Source organism: Dermacentor silvarum, chromosome 10 (genome assembly GCF_013339745.2).
Source record: "Dermacentor silvarum isolate Dsil-2018 chromosome 10, BIME_Dsil_1.4, whole genome shotgun sequence".
Classification (NCBI taxonomy): domain Eukaryota; kingdom Metazoa; phylum Arthropoda; class Arachnida; order Ixodida; family Ixodidae; genus Dermacentor; species Dermacentor silvarum.
In genome coordinates this window covers 6,818,490-6,840,477 of record NC_051163.1, presented here as the reverse complement: position 1 = coordinate 6,840,477, position 21,988 = coordinate 6,818,490, and the positions used below count along the sequence as shown (strand labels likewise).

The following is a 21,988-nucleotide window of genomic DNA, read 5'->3' as shown; positions in this document are numbered from 1 at the left end:
AAGTATTATTCGCAAACGTAATAAAATACTTTCCGAGTGTGCAAATCTTTGTCACACATTATTTCCTTCTCGGTAGTACTGTAAAAAACTCTGCGAGGCTACACACACTTGAGCATGCCCTTCCACAGTGCACTTTGTACATGCTCCGCATCTGTTCTGGGTGCCTGCTCGCGGATATGTGGATCTGCTCGGTCAGTCCACTCACATCGACCAGGTCTGAGAGGTCCTCGGCGAAGTACTTGTGGACGGCTGCATTGGCAGCGCCAAGGGCAAGCAGGTACTCGTTGCGGGCTTTGAGGCACTGCAGGCGTGTCTCCCGGTGCTTGGCAGCCCGCTTGGCCAGCTCCTTGGCCACCACCCGGAAGCGCTTGCTGCGCTCCAGCTTCTCCCGAGCCACGACCGCCTCAAGCCGCCGCTTCTGGCCGGCCACCAACTCCATCTTGGCACGTGCCTGCTCCTCTGACGTGCAGTACACGTGGTACGTCTTCATGGCTGCTTGCAGCTCGTGCAATACCTGAGCATAACAATGCACCACTTACTTCGTTTTTTCCTACTTTTTTAGTACATTGGCCTACATGTGACAAGCGAGTAAATAAAGAAAATTTAACAGACTTCAGCAGGCTCATGAGTCACATTTAATTATAATGTGCTGATATCAACAATGGTCAACAAGGTGGCAATAGAGGCTAGTTGATTATACAATGCTGGCACATAGTTCGAAAACATAAAACGTGTTGTGTTACAAGACAGTGCAACAAAGGGTCAATGATGACCAGGGACAGTGAAATAGAAAGTACTTTCCACTAAAAATAAAACAGTCAAAACTGGAAGTGATAGGCTAGATTATCTGAGCATAGTTTTGTCACGAGAGCCACATTGACATTTTCCATGTTATAGGACAAGCAAACTGCGCCTGTACCCGCTGACTGTAAAAATGACTACATCGCCATTTGCTTGGCCAACTGCCCAGCGGGAAAGTAAGATTTACAATAATGAAAAGGGTCTAAGCTCCAGATGACTTGAAAGGAAGTTGTACAAGAAGTACCCACTTTAAGCAGTTCTTCATGTTGTTGAGCCCCTATTCCACGGCACTTGCGGTAGATGCGCTGGACGTCCTCAAGCAGGTGTGCAAGCTGAGCCACAAGTGTTGCTCCATACACTTCAGCCAGGGCAGCATGGTCTCGACTCTGGCGGCGTGCATTGGCCACCAGCTGCTCCCAGCAGCCATGTGACGAGAACAGCGGCCAGAGCTCACGCCGAGGCCGCTCAGACCGGTGGCGTACTGCAATAGCACGCGCCATCTTGTCCAGGGTACGTGAATACTCCAGCTCCACCTCGGCACGGCGCCGGAAGTAATCTTGCATCTCGGACACTAGCGCCAGCTGCGTCTCCAGCCGCACGTCCAGGCACTTGAGCTGCTCCCCGAGCTGCTGCCGGATGTCTGCATGCCAAGAAAACACGCGCGAGTGCACTCGGATGAATGCAACACAGCCTCGTGACAGATTTTTGCCTCGAGCTACTCAGCAAGGATGTTTTTGTACAAAAAGAAACACAGTGCATGTTCAGCTACACCAAAAAGAAGTCATTTACACATCACCAGTAACACCTAAGTGGGAGCTTCTTTCAAGCCCGAGAGAGAGGTGCTGTCTTCAATGAAAGATTGCCCGACTCATGGCCTGGAATACTACTTCAAGTGTTGGGTGAAAGATATGATGTACACAATGATCAGACATACACATATGGCACATACATCCACAGACAGGTGCACACACACTCAACCTGCTCATAAAGTTTCATCAAGGCCCGTGGTTGTCCAAAAAAATTAGAAGCGTTCTTGCTGCACTCAGTATGCAAGCAGTTTTTCTGCACAGGCCAAGAATATCCCGCAGTTTTAAGCTAGAGTTGTGGTGCAAATACAACACATCCTTCAGAGAGAGTCTGTCTGTTGAATATGGGCTGCAGTCACATAAAGCATGCTGCAAGTCCTCAGGAACATCGCACATTTCTAGCCTGAAAGCATGCCCTCTGCACTATACTTGGAGTACGTAAATGTACTGTGTAAAAAAGACTAGCGGTACTGTGATTGCGTTGTGGCCAGTCTTTGTCGGAAGTATATAGCCGACTGCACACATGGATGCAGCTGGTTCAAGGCTCCTACTGCATTTCATGTGACAAATTCTGGAGATCATGAGAGGCAGGGGGGCTTGCTCATCTGAGCTTTGAAATGCTACAATAGCCACAATGCATAAGCAAAAGTTTACTCTAGTCTCGACCTCAGCGACTCCATACTTTGACACTGTGCACAGAAGCTCTGGCACATTTGGTTAGGCACTAACAAAGCAACCATGCCAAGACCTCAAGAAACTATGCCATCATGAACTTGTTTTACCATTGTTAAGTTAGTGCATTTCTATTCGAGAAATTGTTCAAAGATCCAACAGCACAAGGTCTTAATAAAAGCTACAAAAACCAATATTCAGAAAACCTGGCTGTAAAAAAAGAAAAAAGAAAATGAGGACATGTGAGATAGACAGTGAGAGTAAATACCAGCAATATAATGCTTTTCCTGTCCTAAATAAGCAAATGAAAAAAAAAGTCAACTGTCACTTTTGAAAGCACTGTTAATGCATGGACTAAGTCACTGCACTATTACAAATTACACTCCATAAACCTTTTTTGTTGTTCTTTCTGTAGCATTTCACACTTTCTAGAACCCTTTTGTCTCAAAAAACCTGGCAGTACCTACTTTCATCAAAACCTTATTCAACATGGCTACAGCACAATCAGAGTGTAAAAAAAGCCATCATGAAATTAAAGGTTAATCTAAATAATGTATGTTGAGACAGCCGAGCACTTCAGCAAAGATACATTGACATGAAGCACAAGTGCAAAAGAAAGCTCTTGGAGTTATCCACAACCACGGATGAATTAGGCATGTGAATGTAATCTTTAAACAATTGCATGCTTTGCACATTGTGAAAGCAAGTATGAATGCTCTATTAATTACCCACAGCGTTTTTGAAAGAAACGTCAAGGACGAGCTCCACTCCTCACAGAAATGGTAAAAAAGCATCAAAGAATGCCCAGCCTCCTTAAGCCATTGCTGTGAAACAGAGTGTGACAGGAAAATCTCATGCTCTTCGTCCCCCCCCCCCCCCTTTTTTAAATAATGATGCTGCGGGAAAGATGTGGCGAAGCTTGGCTCCTGCACAACAATAAGGGTTTAAAATACTTTTTCGTGCCCATTTCAATTTTTCACGGAACTAGACATATGAAGACAATAATTATCAGAATGTGTGGGAACATCAAGGTTCATCCAATACAACCACTCTTGCAAAACAAGAAGCATGTGCCATCTACTATTTTTTGCATGGTGCAGCTTCAGCAGAATACTCTCACACAACATCAAAGACTGTGGCACCCTTTGGATGAGGGGAATTATTTGTTAATAAAAAAAGTTTACATATATAATTCAAAAGTAAAACTAAAGTCGGCCTGGCAACTTTTGTCAAATTTCATTTATGCAAAATAATTTGCAACTTGTGACTAAACTTCCCGGCACTGACGCTTGGGCACGAAACTTAAAACGGAAAATTGAGCCTTCATTTTTTTCAGCTACTGAGTTACGCTTTTTCGCCCGATAAATGCAAGAAGAGTTCCAGAAGAGACCACACTCGCTTGGTACCCCTTTAACGCTTTCCTTACCGCAAGAAAGGTGCTCATTTTCTATGCTTTAATGTTTTAAGGTTTTATTTCCAGATTTATTAGTCGCAACGTATACTATGATACATTAAATTCAGAGGTGGGCAAATATCAAACTTTTCGAAAACAAATTGAATACGAATAGCAAGTATCAAACATCCAATAGTGAAACATAAACATATACATTTATAGCATGAATATTTCGATATAATTACGTTCCAAGCATGTACAGACAAGTGAAAAAAAGGACAGCTGACTATCAAAAACAATTAGGATCACTTTCAAACACAAGGTCACCAAATGTAAATAAAAGAACTGCAGGAATAGCCTCTCAACATCATTAGACACCAGCCGTCCATGAGGTAATTGACGGAGGGCGTTTGCTCCAGAATGCGGTAGGGCCCGAGGTATTTCACGACAAGTTTTGCGGAGTGGCCAGGTGTGGTAGCGGGTGCCCGAAGTCAGACCAGAGAGCCAGGGGAAAATGTTGGTGCAGAACGGTCAGCAGGCTGACGGGATTGCTGCTGCCACTGGTCCTCAGCGGAAAAAAAATCACAGCATATCCACGAAGTGAATAATGATGAGTGGGCGAAGCACCGGGGGATCATTCGGGTAAACCACAGCTACGGACGAGAGATAAAGAGAGCGCGCGTCGGGAACGAGAGAGAAAATTACACCATCTTCCCGTAGGGGAACCCTGAGTAGTATGCGAAGCAGCCATGGGGTCGACTCAAAGTAGTTTTATCAGCTGTATAAACTTGGACATGCAGCAGCATCAGCAACGCGCAGAACTGTTGTCGCGTTTTGCCCGCGTTCGCACCGAACGTGCGCAAAGTGGAACCGGAACCGGAAGTGGAACCGGAACGCCATCTAGTGATCACTTCATAAAACTACAGGCGGCGGCGGCTCCTCCTCCTCCTCCTCCTTCTCCTCCTCCTCCTCCTACTACTACTACTACTACTACTACTACTACTACTACTACTACTACTACTACTACTACTACTACTACTACAACAGAGGAGGGAACGACCCACACCCTAAGGAGCTTCGCCCCTAAAAGAGCGGGCAAGCTGGCGGCATTCCTCAGCATGTCGAGCAGCTTCAGACAGCGAAGTACTTTCCGACGCATGAGGTTTATATGAAAGAATTGTATTGAATGTATTATAGTCGGGTACAACTTAAGAAGACAGGAGCGGCCCCGCCCAGATGACCGAAGCGCAGCCGTCGATTGCCTCCGCGAATAAAGAAATAGTCCTCGGGCCAGCTCCAAGCGTGGGCTGCCATGCTCTCCGTCGGCGGAGTCACCAGCCGTCCGGTTCATGACGTCAAGCTAGAGTGCGCACCCATTGGTGGAGGCTCGTATGCATCCGCCTTTGATGAGCAAATGCCGCTGCCTTCTAAAGTTGTACCCGACTATAGATGGTTCTTGTCCATATAGGAGAAAGTACGGGGGAAATCCAGTAGTTGCTTGGGCCGCAGTATTGTGCACATACGTAACGAAAGGGAGTACTTGGTCCCAATTTTAATGATCAGAGGCGACGTACATTGATAGCATATCACCAAGAGTACAGTTGAAGCGTTCTGTCATGCCGTTAGTTTGCGGATGGTACGCTGTACTTGTGCAGTGAACGATGCAGCATTCGTCGAGTAGTGCCTTCAAAGCATCGGCAAGAAAGGCTCGGCCTCTATCGCTCAGAAGTTCGCGAGGGGCACCGTGGCGCAGAACGAAATGGCGTAACAGAAACAATCCAACATCGCGGGCGGTGGCAGTCGGCGGAGCGGCGGTTTCAGCATAACGGGTCAAGTGATTCACGGCAACAATAATCCAGCGGTTCCCTGCTGGAGTGGGTGGTAGTGGTCCGTATATGTCAATACCAACGCGATCAAAGGGTCGACTAGGGCAAGGAAGGGGTTGTGACGGGTAGACTTGTCCGGGAGGTAATTTTCGGCGTTGGCACTGAGTACAGGAGCGAATGAACTTTCGCACGTAGTTGTACATCAAAGATAGCTGGCGAGCGACCTCTGCGCAAACGAATTCTTGAATCTTCAGAAACAGAGTAGCATGCTCGTCGTCAACACCAAGGCTGGACACAGAATCGGCGGGCGCAGGGGGACATCTGGTGTGAAGCCGTTGCCTGCGCAACTCGCCGTAACTCTGACACAATTCGATCACTTCAACGACAGTGCGAGGACTCTTCGATAATAACATTTGGAATGCGTCGTCCTCAATACCCCTCATTATATGTTTGATCTTCTCCTCCTCTGACATCGACGCGTTCACCCGTTTGCAAAGGTCAACAATGTCCTCAATGTAGCTCGTGAAATTCTCTCCAATCTCTTGGGATCGTGTACGCAAACATTAGTATGCACGGAGCTTTCTTACTACTGGCGGATCGAAAACTTGGGTAAAGCTGGTCTTGAAGACCAACCACGTAGTTAGGTTGCCTTCATAGTTTCGCAACAGCCGAGACATAGAATGCTACGTTTCGCAACTTGGTAGCATCGTCCCACTGGTTATGGGCACTCACTCGCTCGTATGAAGAGATCCAATCTTTAACGTCTTTGTCATCTGTGCCGGAGAAGATAGGGGGATCTCGCTGTCGCAAGGCGCCGGCAGTATCAGGGTGGGCTAAGAGGTTTATTAACAACGGATGCAGGCAAACGGGCAGCAGTCACAAGCGTTCGGCCAAAAACAGCAACCACAAGCTCATGCCGGTGGCGATGCTGCTGAGGCGCAGGCTACTCTTCATTACATTATGCTTAGTTATAAAGGATGTGATGCGGCTGTGAATTAGTTTTTCGAGAAGTTTTGAAATAATTGGCAAGACGGATATTGGTCTATAGTTAGTTAAATCGTTTTTATCACCGCCCTTGTGTAACACTTTAACTTTAGCAACCTGGAGGCTTTTTGGAAAGTACCACCAGATCTGAACAAGTAACTGAGTGCGATATAAAAGACAGACACAAGAAAGGAAGAAACAAAGACAAGCGCTCAGATAAAACAAGGTTGTAAATGTGTGCCAATGCCGGAGTGATGACATCTAGTACATACTGGCTATGGGCCTGACTTGATCATTGTGTTTGATCAGCTTTTCTGTGCAAGCAAGCTGTTGTAGTCATGCGCCTTGAACTGGCACTGGAGCCTTCACGTGCTTTGTACAGTACTTGTAGCACAGCGCTGTACAGTAATGAATAAGGGCATAAGTCAAGCTTCTGCAAAAGGTCTATGAAATTGACTGTGTGCTCTTGTGTGAGTGAAAGCTCGACAAGTGGGAAGAATTGCTCATCATATGCTGTACATACACTGCCAAAACGCTGATGGATAAACGGAACCCACAGTGGGAAAAAATAATGCTGCACTTCATATTACTTGGAACACTATCATCAAAACCCGCACTCCTGAGCATGTACCAATGCCTAAGACATTGTTAAAACAGCACAGACGTATCGAAAAATGAGATAACCTGACAGAAGCTTCTGTGTCCTCGCTGCTGCTCTCATTTAAAAATTATGTTGCCTAGTCGACCAAATCCCAAATCTTGCATTGTCCCATTAGGGATATGCTAAGAGCACTGGAGGCTAGTTTCAAACAAACCTCCTGCCAAACTTTTATTTTTCCAGACCCCCAATGTGTCGAAAATTGCCAATTTGACCAATATTTAAAGTGCAGTGTTCATTTCATGTGGTGCATGGCGTTCTTGTGGAACAATTCTAAAAGCAATGTTTAACGCGTCAAAAAACTGTAGATCAAACTGATCAATTTCTTTAGGTGGGGTAAGGAAAGTGCTAAGTCTACGACTGAAATCATAGCACGATGATTGAAATCAGGCACATAAAGAAACATAGCCCAACAGATGCAACAAACACAGCAGAAAAAAAAAAAAAAAAAGCCTCATAAATGTGCATCTGCACGTCGCCTTTCCATATCTTGCCCAGCGTAAGTAACCGCATCCCGCTTTTTCTTTTATCTTTATTCTGCTCAATCGGAGCGTTCCTTCCTGCTGGGGTCGACACGCGCCGCGCCCCAGATGGGACACATCCGAAGGCGATACAAGCGCGTTGCCGGACCCGCGCGGCGCCAAGACGCAGCGCGCGAAGCGCACTCGACATCCGCTCGTTCCCTCGCCCGAGCAGAGAGACGCACCCCGCGACGGCTGAGCAAAGTCGGGCGAGTCACAACCTCCCTCCCCCCGCCACCCAGCCATCAACCCCGCTTCCTAGCAGAGGGGTACGCTAACGCGGCTAACGGGCACACCCCACCCGTCGGCTTGCGTGCGGGCCACGAGAGGGAAACCACCGCGATGCGGCTAGCCACGAGCAGCGACACATACGGGCTTGTCGTGAGCGAAGGCGCCCTACGCCGACCGCCGCGAACTTTCGCACGCCTCGCTGCGCCCACCATTTTTATTGTGTTCGACGACGCGCGCTCCGCCGTCAGCTGCCAGGCCTTTCGACAGCGCTTCACCTCCGCGCGTCAAAACCGCGTTGCTCAAAAAGCGTCCCGCTTTTTTCACCGCGCTGTGAAACGGCCGGCCGGTTAAACGAACGGCCCCGCCGCTGGCGAGCGGAACTAATAATAGACGGGCTTTATTGCTTCGCCAAGCTTGTGAGTATGGATTGGGCGCGCGAAAATACCGCACGTTGCCTAAAGCCGTCGTCTGCTCGATAAGCCGCGCCGATTACGAGACGAAAGGCAGTTAACCTTTTCAATCCGGGACGAAAATATCCGCTATTATTATGCTTGCGTTTTCAAGAGGATCGGAGGTGGGATGCAAAATGTGGACGGTGTACGAAGTGCGAGAATGATCGTCATGGGAAGCTTCAGAACATGCAAAGTTCCAAAGGCACAGCCATTTACGTTAACGCAATGTGCAGACCAACGAGCGTAATGCTGCGGCAGAACAGTTTCAGACAAAGTGGTCTGTAGCATACACCGCTGAAGTCTTAATAATTGACATCAAAAAACACGAAGCATTGCTAATTTATGGGGTTACTGCCCTGTCAAGCTAGATAACCACACAGTCCTACGTGAATCCACAGTATTGACACAGTACCTTGTCAGACCGTTATGCATCTGCGCTTTTTAGTAAGTGTGCATGTCAACCTGGGTAGATGATTTTGGTTACACCAAATGGTTACTGCATCATACTGAGCCAGCTTTTGCCAATCTAGACAGGCGATTCTGATTGTGACCAGAACGCCTTACATGTATTATCGACCCAAAAAGTTTACAGACCAAGGGATCTGACAAAAAGCTGAATATCTCCGCAGCCTCAAAACGCAGCCTGGTTTTCCCATTTCCAGCCTCTACTGGTATATCGCGAACAACATTGTGTTGTACGGTTTTACTGGCTACTTTTAAAGGCTGATCGGATATTTAGCGTTTTCTGAGACCCCGTGGTCCATTAACTTTTTTGGTCGATAGTACATCAATTCAAGCGAATAGACCATTGTGGGTATCTGTTTGACTTATTTTGGTAGCCACAACAATGGAGTGGCAAGTGACACCCTGCCTTCAACTACTACTTCTCTGACACTTGTATGCCACACTCACCTTTACCTTTACCCGTGACACATCCAAGTAATGGCCACAAACTTCTGACTACGTAAATCAATTGAAGACAAAATTGAAGCAATTTACAAGAACTTTCACCTTGCTTCCTTTTCATTTATTGCCTTGTCCTTTTTTTCCACACTATAGACAAATTAATAAACCAGCCCCCCCCCCCAAAAAAAAGGGAATTGTTCACAATAAAACTCTTTCCATTCTCTATTTTCTTTTTATGTGCTCCTGCACTTTTGTCACTGCTTTTGACAATCTTGACTGATTTGCCATGGCAGTGCAACCAGCCAATTTTGCAAGTACACTTTTCAGTGAAACTGCACCATCGTAAATATTTTGCGTGGCATTCACAATGTGTTGTGCAAGTTAGCAGTATGTAACATAAGGATAATGTCTGATTCTCTAGAAGACCAATGACATGGCGAAGCACTATTGCTGACAAATTGAGATGGTGTGGGTTTGAATATGAGAGGTACCATGAAGTCTTTTTGTATCTTTTCACGTACAATAAACTAGCTTGCTCATTCACAGAAAGAGCGCCCTTCAGCAGGTTTCATCAGTATCACACAAACCAATGTAAAAGCAGAGCATATTGAAGATGTCTTCAGTTCATGGTCTAAACTATTTGCTAATGAGCTAGTTACTCTAGTATGCATATTCATGAGTTGATATGACAACATACCTACCAATGAAATCTATGTCATTACACATGATGGCAAGTTAATTGAATTCACTTGAAAGAACAACATAAGAGACCATAATTACCAAAAGCCAACAGGATGTAGGTAACAATGTTACAAGCTGGACACTGAAACAATGTTTGATAGAGAAATTCTTTTTTTTTAATGTTTAGTGTGCCTCATTTGCATTTCCTTGAAATGTTTTATTATTCCTTGCAATTTCCTAATCTACAAGATGTCATGAAATGAAAGAAAGCATTTTGAACTACTATTTCATTGCTGTATTGAAACTAGTCCTTTATTTCTCACTTATTTTCTTACCTATGTAAACAGTTTGTAGCGTTTATTAGTAACTGCTTTTCCAATGTGAACTTATCTGATGCATTTATATGAAATAAATTATTATTGATTAATTTGACCTTTGTCTTACATTAATATTTGTTAGCTTCATTGCATGCTGTTTCTGCCCACGTCACCATGCAATGGGATCAGGGCTTTTGTGAAGTTTATCTATCTTCTATTGCAGAGTGCATGAGTTGTATCTACGTCTTCCCTCATATTCGTTTTAAGTACAATGTTGTTCTTAGCCATGCACAACATGACACAATAAAAAAAAGAAAGCAGTGAATAAACCTACCAAACTCTTCTGGAAGAAAGCAAACAGAATGAGAAATCAATGCCCCACTACAGAGGCAGGCCAATCGACAGACTGTACAGGCACATGGCAGGATTCCAAACGATGAGAGCTTTGTTTAATAGTGCATCACTATCCAGACTGCCACACGTCATAGGCACTGCCTCGGAAATATCTGCAGCAACAGCTTGGAGGCCTCTCCAGAGTGTACCACTGCACTGTGCTTATTGCTCTGAACTTGGATGCCTACGTGCTGTACTAAGCAACTCAAAGCGTGGCCCCCAAGATCCAGTGGTGCACGCAAGAACACACCGCATGTTGGCCAATCTCAGAGGCCATGCTCAAATACCAATTGTATCACATGGTGCACCAGACTAAAACATGGTTTACGTGCACAGTTCCATTTTTAAGCATACAATATCTTCACCCATGGGCACTAGAGTTTTCTGATGACAGTGTATACAAGACTGATTGTTTGAGACTGTTGAGAAGTGACCTTGTTGATACATGACAATTGCATGTACAGTCAGGAGCAAAAGTCTAGAGATTACAAGATCAGCAAGGAATTCTATCACAGCTGTATAATGTAATAATTTCTCAATGCATTACACTGTTCGAACAAACACATGTAGGCTGTGCTACATGATTTCAGCCGGCACACCTCGGTTGTGAAAAAAAAATGTTTGCGCGGCATATTTTGCTCATGACTGCGACTATTCTGTTGAAGAAATTCTTTTGATAGCCCAGAGCCATATCTTATTATGAGAGATATAAAAACGGGGATCTCAAGACTATCGGTTACTAGCTGAGATCCTTTAAAAGCAAGCTTTAACTTGCAGCCAACTGTAATTTTCCTATCCAAATACATGTGAGACATGTAAATGCTTGCATTAGGCAAATGCTGAACTAATCTTAATAAAGTATGCTGCTCGACATCAGCTAAATTGTGTGCATTGTTAAAAGTTAAAACAACTTTTATTCAGGATCTCAAGTTGTTAATAAAAAAAAAGAATGTTGCATGAGTGTTGCTTGCTTGAACCAAGCACCATCAGAATTGGAGGACGCTTAACGTCGCCTTTAAGAGTGGAATGCGATAGCATTAAAAGATCCCTGGCTGCTTATCAGGCTTTTTTCTCGTATACTCAAATTACAATCAGACGCTGTCATGTCTGTAGCATAGTTAAGTCGTACTTTACCATTTTTCTTACGGGTTGTACTTTGAGAAATTCAATTTTTGTTCACTAACACCTCGCGCCAAGCGGAGGGCCTGTGTGGTCGGGGTGGTTCGGGATGAATTTCTCCGCTACGGATCCTGATGCTTATGTCGAAGCCAACACCGATGCTGCATTTTCGGCGAACGGGGCCCTTAACGTTATCGCATTAAAATTCCCAAATATTGGCTAATCTTCATAAAATTAAAGCAGAAGTTTACATGCCCATAAATCTGCACCAAAAGCAGATCTCACAATTTTATGAACTGCATACGTTAGATTGTCTAAAGGGTACAAATAAAAATATTTTACAGCTTCTGTGAAATCATTACACTGTTTATACGAGTTTTCAAAGTCCTATTTACAAATGAGTGGTATAATTCAGGGTGGCGTATATCAATTTTGTCTAATGGAAAGGTCTCAATGGATGAAGTTTCCAGAATTGTGCTTTCTTTTTCTATCACTTCGTCAAAGAGTTGTAAACTTCATGCATTTATTTTTATTTATAATTTTCAGTAATTAAAAAATGAATGGACACAAGGAACCTACTTTTAGCATTTGGTAAATTTTATCTTTCTTTTAAATACAACAAATCTTATCAAAATAGGTTCAGTGGAATCTGACCAAAATATTTGTTCTCTCAAATATTCAGATAGGAGCTCCTCTTCACGCTCCAAAAAGAATTAACGTTTTGGAAGCAAAACATTTTTTCACAGGAATACACCACACATCAAACAAGTATTGTGCAAATTATTACTTCTAGCATTTTTAATTTCCTAGGATAAATACTGAAATGCACGCCATGTCCTGTCTGCACACCGGAATCAGTGATCGGCATTATTATTATTTGTTCTTTCTCCGAGTTTCGGTGACTTTCAGCGATTCCGTGTAAAACAATGTTCGCACTTCCAGGCTCTTCGCACGTCGGTCACACAAAAAACCTAGTTGAACAGCTGCTCACGCGCCCTCACAAGCCGGTAGCAAACCCCTCCCCATGGCGCAACAGCCCCTGACTAGGCGCGCTGGATCGTCCGGAGCTGGGAGAGAGATTTTTGACCCACGCGGAGCAACGCCGGCGCTACACGCATCAAGTAAATGACGCCGTCTACAAATAGCGCGCCGAGCGCACGACAAAAGTGGGACCGCGCGGCGAGTAAAACGCGGGTGTTGCTGCTTGATTTGTCAAGATGTGCATCACTAACTTTTCTTTTATTTTTCCCCTCCGAGGTTGAGCGAACACGGCAGCGAACGGCGCTTGAAAAAGTTGTTTCTGAAAGGACAAATTTTTAGTTTCTCGGCGGGGGCAATCCAGGTGGTGCGACCAGAGGCGCTGCTTTATTCACGTTTTCTTTTTGTGTGTGTTTTGTACGTTGCTAATCCCGGGAGCACGAGGACAACAAACCGCGGCTGGAAGCAAGGAAGTAGCGCGGACATGCCAATGAGTTTTCCCTTTCGTCTGCAAGTATGACCCAGACAAGCAGTTGACTGGTTGGTCGTGCAAAGCAAGGCCCGCGCATCCACCCGCGCTAGCGCCGATCACTGTCACGGGGCGAGGACAAAGGGAGTCCGTGCCAGGGGTTCGGACCTGCCGCTGTTGTAGCGAGAACGCGCACCCACCTTTGACCTGCTGTTCGAAGAGGCCCAGCAGCTCTCGCTTGCCGGCCGACTTCTTGTAGTCGGCCGTCATGATGGGGTCAGGATCGCGGGCGTGTCGGGCAGGAAATGGGCCGCGGGAGCTGTCGCATCCGCCGCAGGAAATGGGGAGAGCCCCTCGGCAGCTACGCTTGGCGTCCTTCGACTGCCTCGGTGCGCGGTCCCAGCGACAACCGCGACGACATGCTCACTCGACTGTGCACTGGGCGCACACCGATGTCGCCGCTGCCTTGAGGCTTTGTTGACTCGCTTGGGCCGATTCACTCGCCGAGACTCCCGCGGGAACATCAAGAGCAGCGGCGGCGTCACTTTCTCGGGGCCCAACTTTGCAGGCGGCAGCCATTGTCCGTATGAGAGAGTCGCGGCGCCACCACCGGATATTCCGTAAAGCGAGCACCGTTCACGTGACCGTGTCTTGTGATTCTGAATCCGGAAACACATATTTCGAAAGAGCACGGACAAACATGCCGACTCGAACGCCTCGATCATGTGGACAAATTTATTACACCATGGACTGTGTTGTAAAAAACTCTATGGCGCAGAGAGAGGCCTCGCAGGGTTCCGATAGTGCACAGCAATTTCAGCAAAATTGCATAGAGACTTCTTTCAATGATGTTACAAAAATAGCGGCCAATACTTTGATACAAATGGACTAGATGGACTAACGCTTGATTTGTAGTTGGATCTACCTACCCACGCTTTTCGCGCATAAATAGAAAATTTCGGTAGAAGAAGCGCACGACGCTTGTTTGAGCGGCGAAATTTCACAATTTCAGAACTCTAGAAGCGTGGCCTTTATAATAGAACGCGCTACCTTGGTTTTTGTAGGAAACTGTACGGCTGCAACAGCGGACAGTCGCAATCTCGGAAGCTCTGACTGATGCTCAGTGCAGAACAAAGTATATTTACCTTGGCAGAACTTTGTTGCAGAGCTATGAAGTTAGACTGAATAAAGATATAACGCTCGCACAGCAATTCCTGACCTAGCCTGCTACTGCTAGCAAGTCCAAGTGGTCAAAAAGCCCTAACCACCCTTAACGCTAACGCAGAGCCGTTTCTACGTTTATTTTTTCATCTTTCAAACTCTGGGATACTCTGAGCACCGTGACTCTGAGGAATCTGTCGCTGGGGGGCGGGGGGGGGGGGGGGTCGAGAGGAGGTTCGAAGTGGACATAAAACTTTAATTTATACCACACTTGCTCAGAGTTCTCATGCGGTTTAACGGAGAAAGCAACGGCAGGGCAACGCTTTGTGCAAACGCCGCTTAGTTATCATCATCAAAGGATGCGGCGCGGTCAATCCAGTCCAATCCAACTGCTGTGACCTCTCCCCGCTTGCGGAGGTGAGACGAGCCTCGTGAGTGCAACCGGTGTTCTGGCACTCTTCGGGGCTGCCGAAAAAAACAAAAAGCTGATTCTTTCGTGTGGCATGACCAGCGGCGCACCGTCATGGTGGTGGCCGCATTCCCGATCGCTAAGCTGGCCGCTCTGGCCTTCCGGCAGCTGAGCAAGCCACTGGCCAACCGAATCAAGCAGGGGGCGAAGAGCAGTCCCTTTTTCCGTACCTACGTGTGCATGCCGCCGGCGCAGCTGTACCACTGGGTCGAGGTAAACATTAAAATGCGTATTCTGAACCTGGGCAAGCCCTCCGAGGTGCCCCCGCTCAACGAAGCGATGGCCATCGAGCTGGGCGCCGAGCTGCTCGGCGAGATGATCATCTTCGTCTCAGCCGCCGCCACGCTGATCGCCGAGTACTTGCGCCAGGCGCGCAACGAGCGGCTGCGCGAGAACGCCAAGGAGGAGAAGCAGCTCTGCCTCGAATGCGAAGTCAAGGACCTGCGGCTGCGCGTCGAGCATCAGGAGGCGCAGATCAAGCACCTGACCAGGCTGGCCGGCACCTTTGTCGTCGCGCCACCACCGAAACCACCACCGCCGCCGCCACCTCCGTCGTCGCCACCTGGAGATGCCGCAGTGGGCACCGGCGACAAATCGAAACCCGCGCCGGTTGGAAGCTCCGAAACGAAGGCTACCGCTCCAGGCAACACCGAACCTGCCAAGGGGACTTCGGCGAACAGCGTCGAATTCACAACCACAGTCGTAGGTCGCGCCTTGAACGATGCCACGGCGAGCGTTCTAGGAAAGACGTTGTCGTAGCCCCCGCCACGGTGCGGACGATGGGCTGTTCCAGTGTTCGAAGGTCCTAACCGCGGGACGTCGCACGTATCCAGCGTGGAGCAACTCGAGAAAGTTCGTGCCGTCTCAAAACAAGCCTTCGTGACGTTTTAAGTCTGTTGCCGTTAAATGTGCTGTTCTGCGTATGTCATAAGCTACTCCGCAAGGAGCAGATTTTTCACGCTATTGTGTTGGAATTGAAATATCCACGGTAATTCGATTACTTTCTAGTTTCTCTAGTTAGCAACAACAGCATTCGGAGCAGCACACACAAGTGGCAAAGCGTGCACCTTCAATCGTAGACTTGTCTTTCATTTGCAGCCAAACACAAGGGTGGACGCATAACTGAGAAGATTGAGGGCGCACAGTTTATTTTGCCGGTGCTGTTTAGGCAGTGGTAGGCACATGCCTGGTGTACAGTATAGTGTGTGCAAGCTTGGCTTTCTTTTTGTAAGTGGGCTTTGCAGGATGTTATAGATACTGTGCAATAAAAGACTATGATGGTGTAAAGAAGACATGCATATTCTACTCCCATGAGAAGCCTGAATAATAAATTTGCCTCTTCCTTATAAATTTGACAGATTACAAGCAACTTGCAGCGGTGTGTAACATCATGACGATACTTGTACACATTACAAGTTGCTGATTATTTCTAATCAGCTACATTTTTATTATTTCGTAGGTGATAAATTGCTTTTCCTGAGCAGTAATGTTAGTGGAAGGTTATTTGCTTTAAGTACTCATTTATTACATTATTCAGAAACAAGTAAAAAGCACTATAGCTTCGAACAGACAAACTTAGTGGCAACACTGTCAGTGTATTGTTTTTCTCCTGACTGAACATTCATGCAAATGGCAGAGAAACCTGTATAAGCATACCCAAGCATAAGGAGAACATGGTGCTGAGCTAGTTCGTGCTGGCAGTAAATACCTATATGAAACAGATGACTGCAATGGAAATGCATACATATGCATCTTTGTGGGTATTCATTTTGTGGATGTGTGCAGGAACCTCGTTATTTCATATCTGAACGTTGACCCAAGCACATACCATTAAAAAGAAAAATCCACATGGGAAATACAGAGAGCAGTCAAAAGTTTCTGAATACCATTATAGTATGACATTGTAGTCAAATATGAAGGACAATTCCAGTGCATGCATTGCAAGCATCTCCTGTGCTGTTGGAAAAGCGAAAAAAAAAAAAAGAACTTTCAAGAGCAACAGTTTGGTCAAGTTTATGTGATAACAAATAATATGAAAAAAAGCCAGACCGACACATTCAAGTTTGTAACATTCTAATAAATGTGTTGAAAGGACAGATTGCATTTATTGTAATGTATCACTTGCTAGGAAATTTGCAGGCTCAAGTTGGATCACTTGCTTTCACGAGGCCAAAAAAAAAAAAAAAAAACTGATGGCTAAAATCAATTGTATTTATGAACAAGGTAGTTAAAATTGGTTACATACTTTTTTTAATGTGGAGCACTTATTGGTTTCACAACATGAGAGTCCACGCATGTCATTGCTGCACAGTTAGCAGTATCTGAAGGCTCAAGTACATATCAGGGCTATGCTTGGTGTTTCAATCTGGACTGAACTAATTTATAAAAACAAATGAGTGGGCATCGATTTTTGTGTCAATTATTTGCACCAGCAAACATGAGAAATAAATAATTCTTTAGTGAGATTTATGTATAAATCAGTTACTGTAGGCGAATGCTACAATTTCAGACTTGAAGCTGCTGATTGCTCAGACAATGTATACTTATTAGGAATCCTGAAATTGCCACCAATTTTTAGATAAATGTTCGACACAGTTCAGTGCTGCAATTGATTAGAAAGACTGATAAATTAGGTAGAATGCCAAGCGCATCTTGCTGCAATATTGCGGATGAATATTTTGAAACTTGTGTTAGCTTCAATATGCCTACCAAGTGGACGGACTGGCCTTAGGAGCTAACTTGCTTTCATTTCACAATTTCAACATGTACTCGTGAATTGTTTAGTGAATTTTAGATAATTAGAGGGCTAATCAGTAATTATTGCTTAATTATTTATGTCCACCAGCACAAGTAATGTGTTGCTGAAAAGATAACCTCTTTATCCCCATGGCATTATTTTTAAGGATAAGTTAAAGCCCACACTGAAACACGTAATACTAAATCACTGATCACTACGCTGCAAGCAGTTGTGGCATTTTGTTGATACGTGTGAGGTGGTAAGCCTGCTTCATGGATGTGACGGCTACACTGCGATTGGAGCACAGGACAGAAATGTGTGATCAGAAATAGTTTGTGGGGATTATGACAATTCTATGGAAGCCCAGCTAGTGAAAATGACTGCAACCACAACAATGCACTACGATGTTTCTCACATACCAGTATGTAAAACGCAATTATTACTTCTAAATCTCTGATCACATATCAGTAGCAGTGAACAATGCTTGTGCAAAATCTAAAGGCAAAATTTGTGTTTGTGACACCTCTAGCTCGCAACAAGACACTATAGATTTAGTATATGCTAACTTGAATTGTTGTTTAGCAGCAACCAATTTGTTGTTTTATGTCTGTTAAGCCCCTGCAGCTTCTTACTAGCATACTTCAAGTCAGCACTTGTCTCTGAATCACTGCTGAAAGAAAACTGTGCAAGCTGGAGTTCGCTCACAGTTCAAGTGTTCTTTGCCTTACGAGTGTATATGCTAGGATAATTGAAAAATAAAATCTTGTTTCTGAACTCCCCTAAAATTTGCGAAAATGTTCAAGTTTCAACCTAAAACCAGTGACACAAAGTTGCACGTTGAGCAGGATCTGCAAATTGAAATTAGCCATCTCGAACCCGCTTGAAGTAGAAAAAGTGCTTCCTATACTCTCCACCATAAGCTAACATTTTTTTGTGTCTATAGTAAGATGTCAGTGGTCTGGCTTCACTTTTGGGACATTTTCCCCGCTTTATAAATATTATTTAAAACCTCCTTGGTTTCACACAACTCTGATCTGCCTTCCTCACTGCTTGCTTGACCCATGTTGCTCAGTAAAGCATGTGCACAAACATGGCACTGCCTGTTTTTGTCAGCATGTTACTTAACCCTGGAAGCAACTCTGTATATGAGGGAAAGGACTAACTAATAGAATAAGGTATTGGGGACTGAAGAGGAGTTGCTTGAGGCTTTTTCCCAAATGGCAGTGGTACGTATCCTCGTGTCTCTAGTGCTTGCTACTATGCACTGTTGCATTTCAGGCTTATAAATTTCTATTAAGATGCTATTAGGTGCAATGGATGTTGTACTGGTGGGTTGCTCCCTATTTCTCTGTTATGAAGAAAAAGTATGTCATTGATGTGAATACAGAGCACAATAGACTCGCTTTAAGAAAAGCTGTGCCTGTCAAACTTTCAGATATGGCTAACGGTTTGGACTGTGCTTTAATTGTTTCCCATATGGTTCCAATGGGCTTCTGTTAGGCACAACTCCATGGAAGTAAGGCAAACATATTAGAATTTAAACGGAATCTAATGTCTATGTTTTTATGATCATCATCACACATTGTTTTGGTGTCCTAAATGACATGGTAAAGGCAGAGGAACTTTACACCTTCCAAGTACACATCTAGAGCCTACCAGATGGAAAAGCTGTTCCTTAATATATTTGATCATATGCTCTCTGCTGTTTGTATAGCTTCCAGCAATACTGAATCATGAAACTTCCCAACAGCATAGACGAAGGTAGAACCAACATTACTTGGGTAGAACCTGTAGTCGCATATATCTACAGGAGAGGGCCACTGAAAATCTTCCATAGTGATACTGCAGCTTAGACAGCTTTTCATCAGTCACACCAGTACAAGCTCATTTTAAACGCATCTGGTGATAACGAGCTGTTGCCTTATTGGTTTACACTGCAGACAGTTGTTAGAGTACTTTAGCACCACGGCTCGCATTTGGCTGATTTTGTACACTGCGCCAGAGCGAAGCATTGCGACTTTGGCCTAATGAACTTCAAAAAGGGCGCCAAAATATAGCATCAGAAGCAAGGCGTGCGAGACATTGCGAAATTAGGTCACTCTACCGAAATTAAACTATAACATGATGCAACGCTGCTTATTTACTCTCAGTCAAGACTTTTATGAATAACCGCATTATTTGCAAAGAAAAATCCCGTTTGCGCATTACCTGTCAAAGCATGTTGATGGTCGGCTGTTCGTGTTTGGCGGAAGATTCTACAGCTATAAAGGACACAAATTTTCATCTGTACAGAACTTTGTGTACGCTGTTCTGCTGCATGCCTGCCAAGTTCGGAGAAACTAAATCCGGGAGATCTTCCGACCGAGGGGGGGGGGGGGGGTCAGTTGGTAACACCCCCCAATGTCGATACTTTCATGTACTCCCACATGAACTTCATTACAATTTTATTTACAGATATACAAATGACCACATGAACAGGTCTCACTTTTTCAAGCATTTCATTGTTGCTAATTTTGCCTTGAAAAATTCTTTAAAATTTAAATTCTCGGGTCTTACGTCCCACAACCACCATCTGATTATGAGGCACGCCATAGGGGGGATCTGGATTAATTTGGACCACCTGGGGTTCTTTAATGTGCACCCAATGAACGGCACACGGGCGCTTTTGCATTTCGCCGCCAACGAAATGCGAGCGCCACGGCCGAGATTTGATCCCGCAAGCTCGTGCTTAGCAGCGCAATGCCAAAGCCACTAAGCAACCACGGCGGGTGTTCAAAAATGATTCAGATAATGATTGATTGTAAGAAATTTCTTTCACGTTTTGCAAGTTTGACGTTTCCCAGCGACTTGAACGAGCAACACATGGACGAGCGGCACTGCGTCCTCGTATTTTTCACAATGTTAAATTGCCATTCACACTCTGCATTGCTCTCTGGTATCAACAAAACACCCACGTCACTTCGGCTGAGCACTACATTAAAAATACTTGAAGATACTTTTTGCGCTAGCGCTCCTTGCTTTTAAGGCCATGACTGGCAGGAGGCCTATGCAATGCCAGAGCGGCTGACGCCGAGGTATGGTCACTCCATCGTTCTCCTCGGCCACCATAGCCATTGTACAGCGTACTAGAATAGGTAATTCTAGCATAGAGAAAGAAAAAAAAGTTTTTTTTTCTTTCTCTATGCTATAGTCGGGTACAACTTCAGAAGGCAGCGGCATTTGCCCCCTCAAAGGCGGATGCATACGAGCCTCCATCAATGGGCGCGCACTAAAGACTTGCGTCATGAGCCGGACGGCCTGTGTCCCCGCCTAATCATGTGGCAGCCCGCGCTTCAAGCCGGGGCGAGTCGCGTCAGCGGGACTATTTCTTTAGTCGCGGAGGAAATCGGCTGCTGTGCTTCGGTCATCTGGGCGGGGCCTCTCCTGTCCTAAGTTGTACCCTATGCTTGTACCCCACGGGCCACTAGGGCACCCAACAACCCCGTCAGGGTGCGACTGTTTTCACAACAAATCCATGCAGGGGCGGGGCCTCGCCTCGATGACGTATGACCATTTTCTTTTTTTCGACGAAGACGACGACGCTCGAACGCAATCATGTGGTTCGCATGGATGCATGCCCCGGAACGACGCTCGCCTTAGGACCGGGGGTACGCGGGTTCCAACCCCGCCTCGGCAAGAAGTTCATTTCATTTCCTTTTCTTCTTTGTTTTCCTCTGTTTGGCGGCGCGGTCGGTTGTGCCCCGGTGCTGCGGCGGTCGTTGGGGTGTTGCAAAGCACAGCGTAGCAACACCCCAAATTAAAAAAATACTGCTCCAGTCGGGTAGACTGCTCTCTCCCTGATAGTGAGATTATATTTGGATCATCAAAACAGTGATGCGCTTATTTAAGAATACCATCGAGCCCTTAACAGCATCCACAATCCTGCCTAGTCACCACCAGCCCAGCGTGTTCTTCGTTCCAACGCCGCCAAACAGAAGTATGTGTGTGTGTGTGTGTGGGGGGGGGGGGGGGGGGGGGGGAGAAAGAAAGAAAATTGTTGTACGTCATCAAGGCGAGGCCCCGCCCCTGCAGGGATTTGTTGTGAACATGGTTGTGAAAACAGTCGCACCCACCTCGTCATCGTAAGGAGCGGTTCTGGGGTTAACGAAATAGCGCATGAGTTTCCCTACTACTTTCTTACTTTTGCGCAATGAACCTCTAACTGAATTAGATTAGGTTGGATTTTTTTTTTTTTTTTTGCCAATGTGGCCTGACAAAGCGCTAGACGCGGGAACAGGACACAACAGCAATTTCCGGGAGATTTTCCTGTCAACCGTACAACCGGAAGATATGGTCCAAATCCGGGAGTCCGGGAGAGTTGGCAGGTATGCTGCTGTAATCTAAAATTAAAGAACAGCTACAACAGACATTAACT

The 21,988-nt window shown here is 45.6% G+C and overlaps 2 protein-coding genes across 4 annotated transcripts in view; one reads left to right on the top strand and one right to left on the bottom strand.

Moving 5' to 3' along the window:
* Positions 1-13,818, bottom strand: part of LOC119431356 (SLIT-ROBO Rho GTPase-activating protein 1) — a 51,892-nt gene extending 38,074 nt beyond the window's left edge. The window contains exons 1-3 of one of the 3 annotated variants that reach the window (XM_049657366.1): positions 13,408-13,818; positions 1,050-1,441; positions 206-514 (exon numbers count right to left, since the gene is read on the bottom strand). In XM_049657366.1, the coding sequence (XP_049513323.1) occupies positions 206-514; positions 1,050-1,441; positions 13,408-13,477 (771 nt within the window). In that variant the 5' untranslated portion in view covers positions 13,478-13,818. The remainder of the gene's footprint in view (positions 1-205; positions 515-1,049; positions 1,442-13,407) is intronic. The other 2 variants (XM_049657365.1, XM_037698841.2) reach the window with 2 other exon arrangements.
* Positions 13,819-14,750: 932 nt separating this feature from the next.
* LOC119431263 (optic atrophy 3 protein homolog) lies at positions 14,751-16,823 on the top strand. The gene has a single exon (XM_037698737.2). It carries the CDS (start codon positions 14,892-14,894, stop codon positions 15,594-15,596), a length of 705 nt encoding a protein of 234 aa, XP_037554665.1. The 5' UTR covers positions 14,751-14,891; the 3' UTR covers positions 15,597-16,823.
* Positions 16,824-21,988: the final 5,165 nt, after the last annotated feature.

Coding starts and splice junctions, on each gene's coding strand:
- LOC119431263 (XM_037698737.2), top strand. CDS start 14,892: ATGGTGGTGGCCGCATTCCCGATCGCTAAGCTGGCCGCTCTGGCCTTC.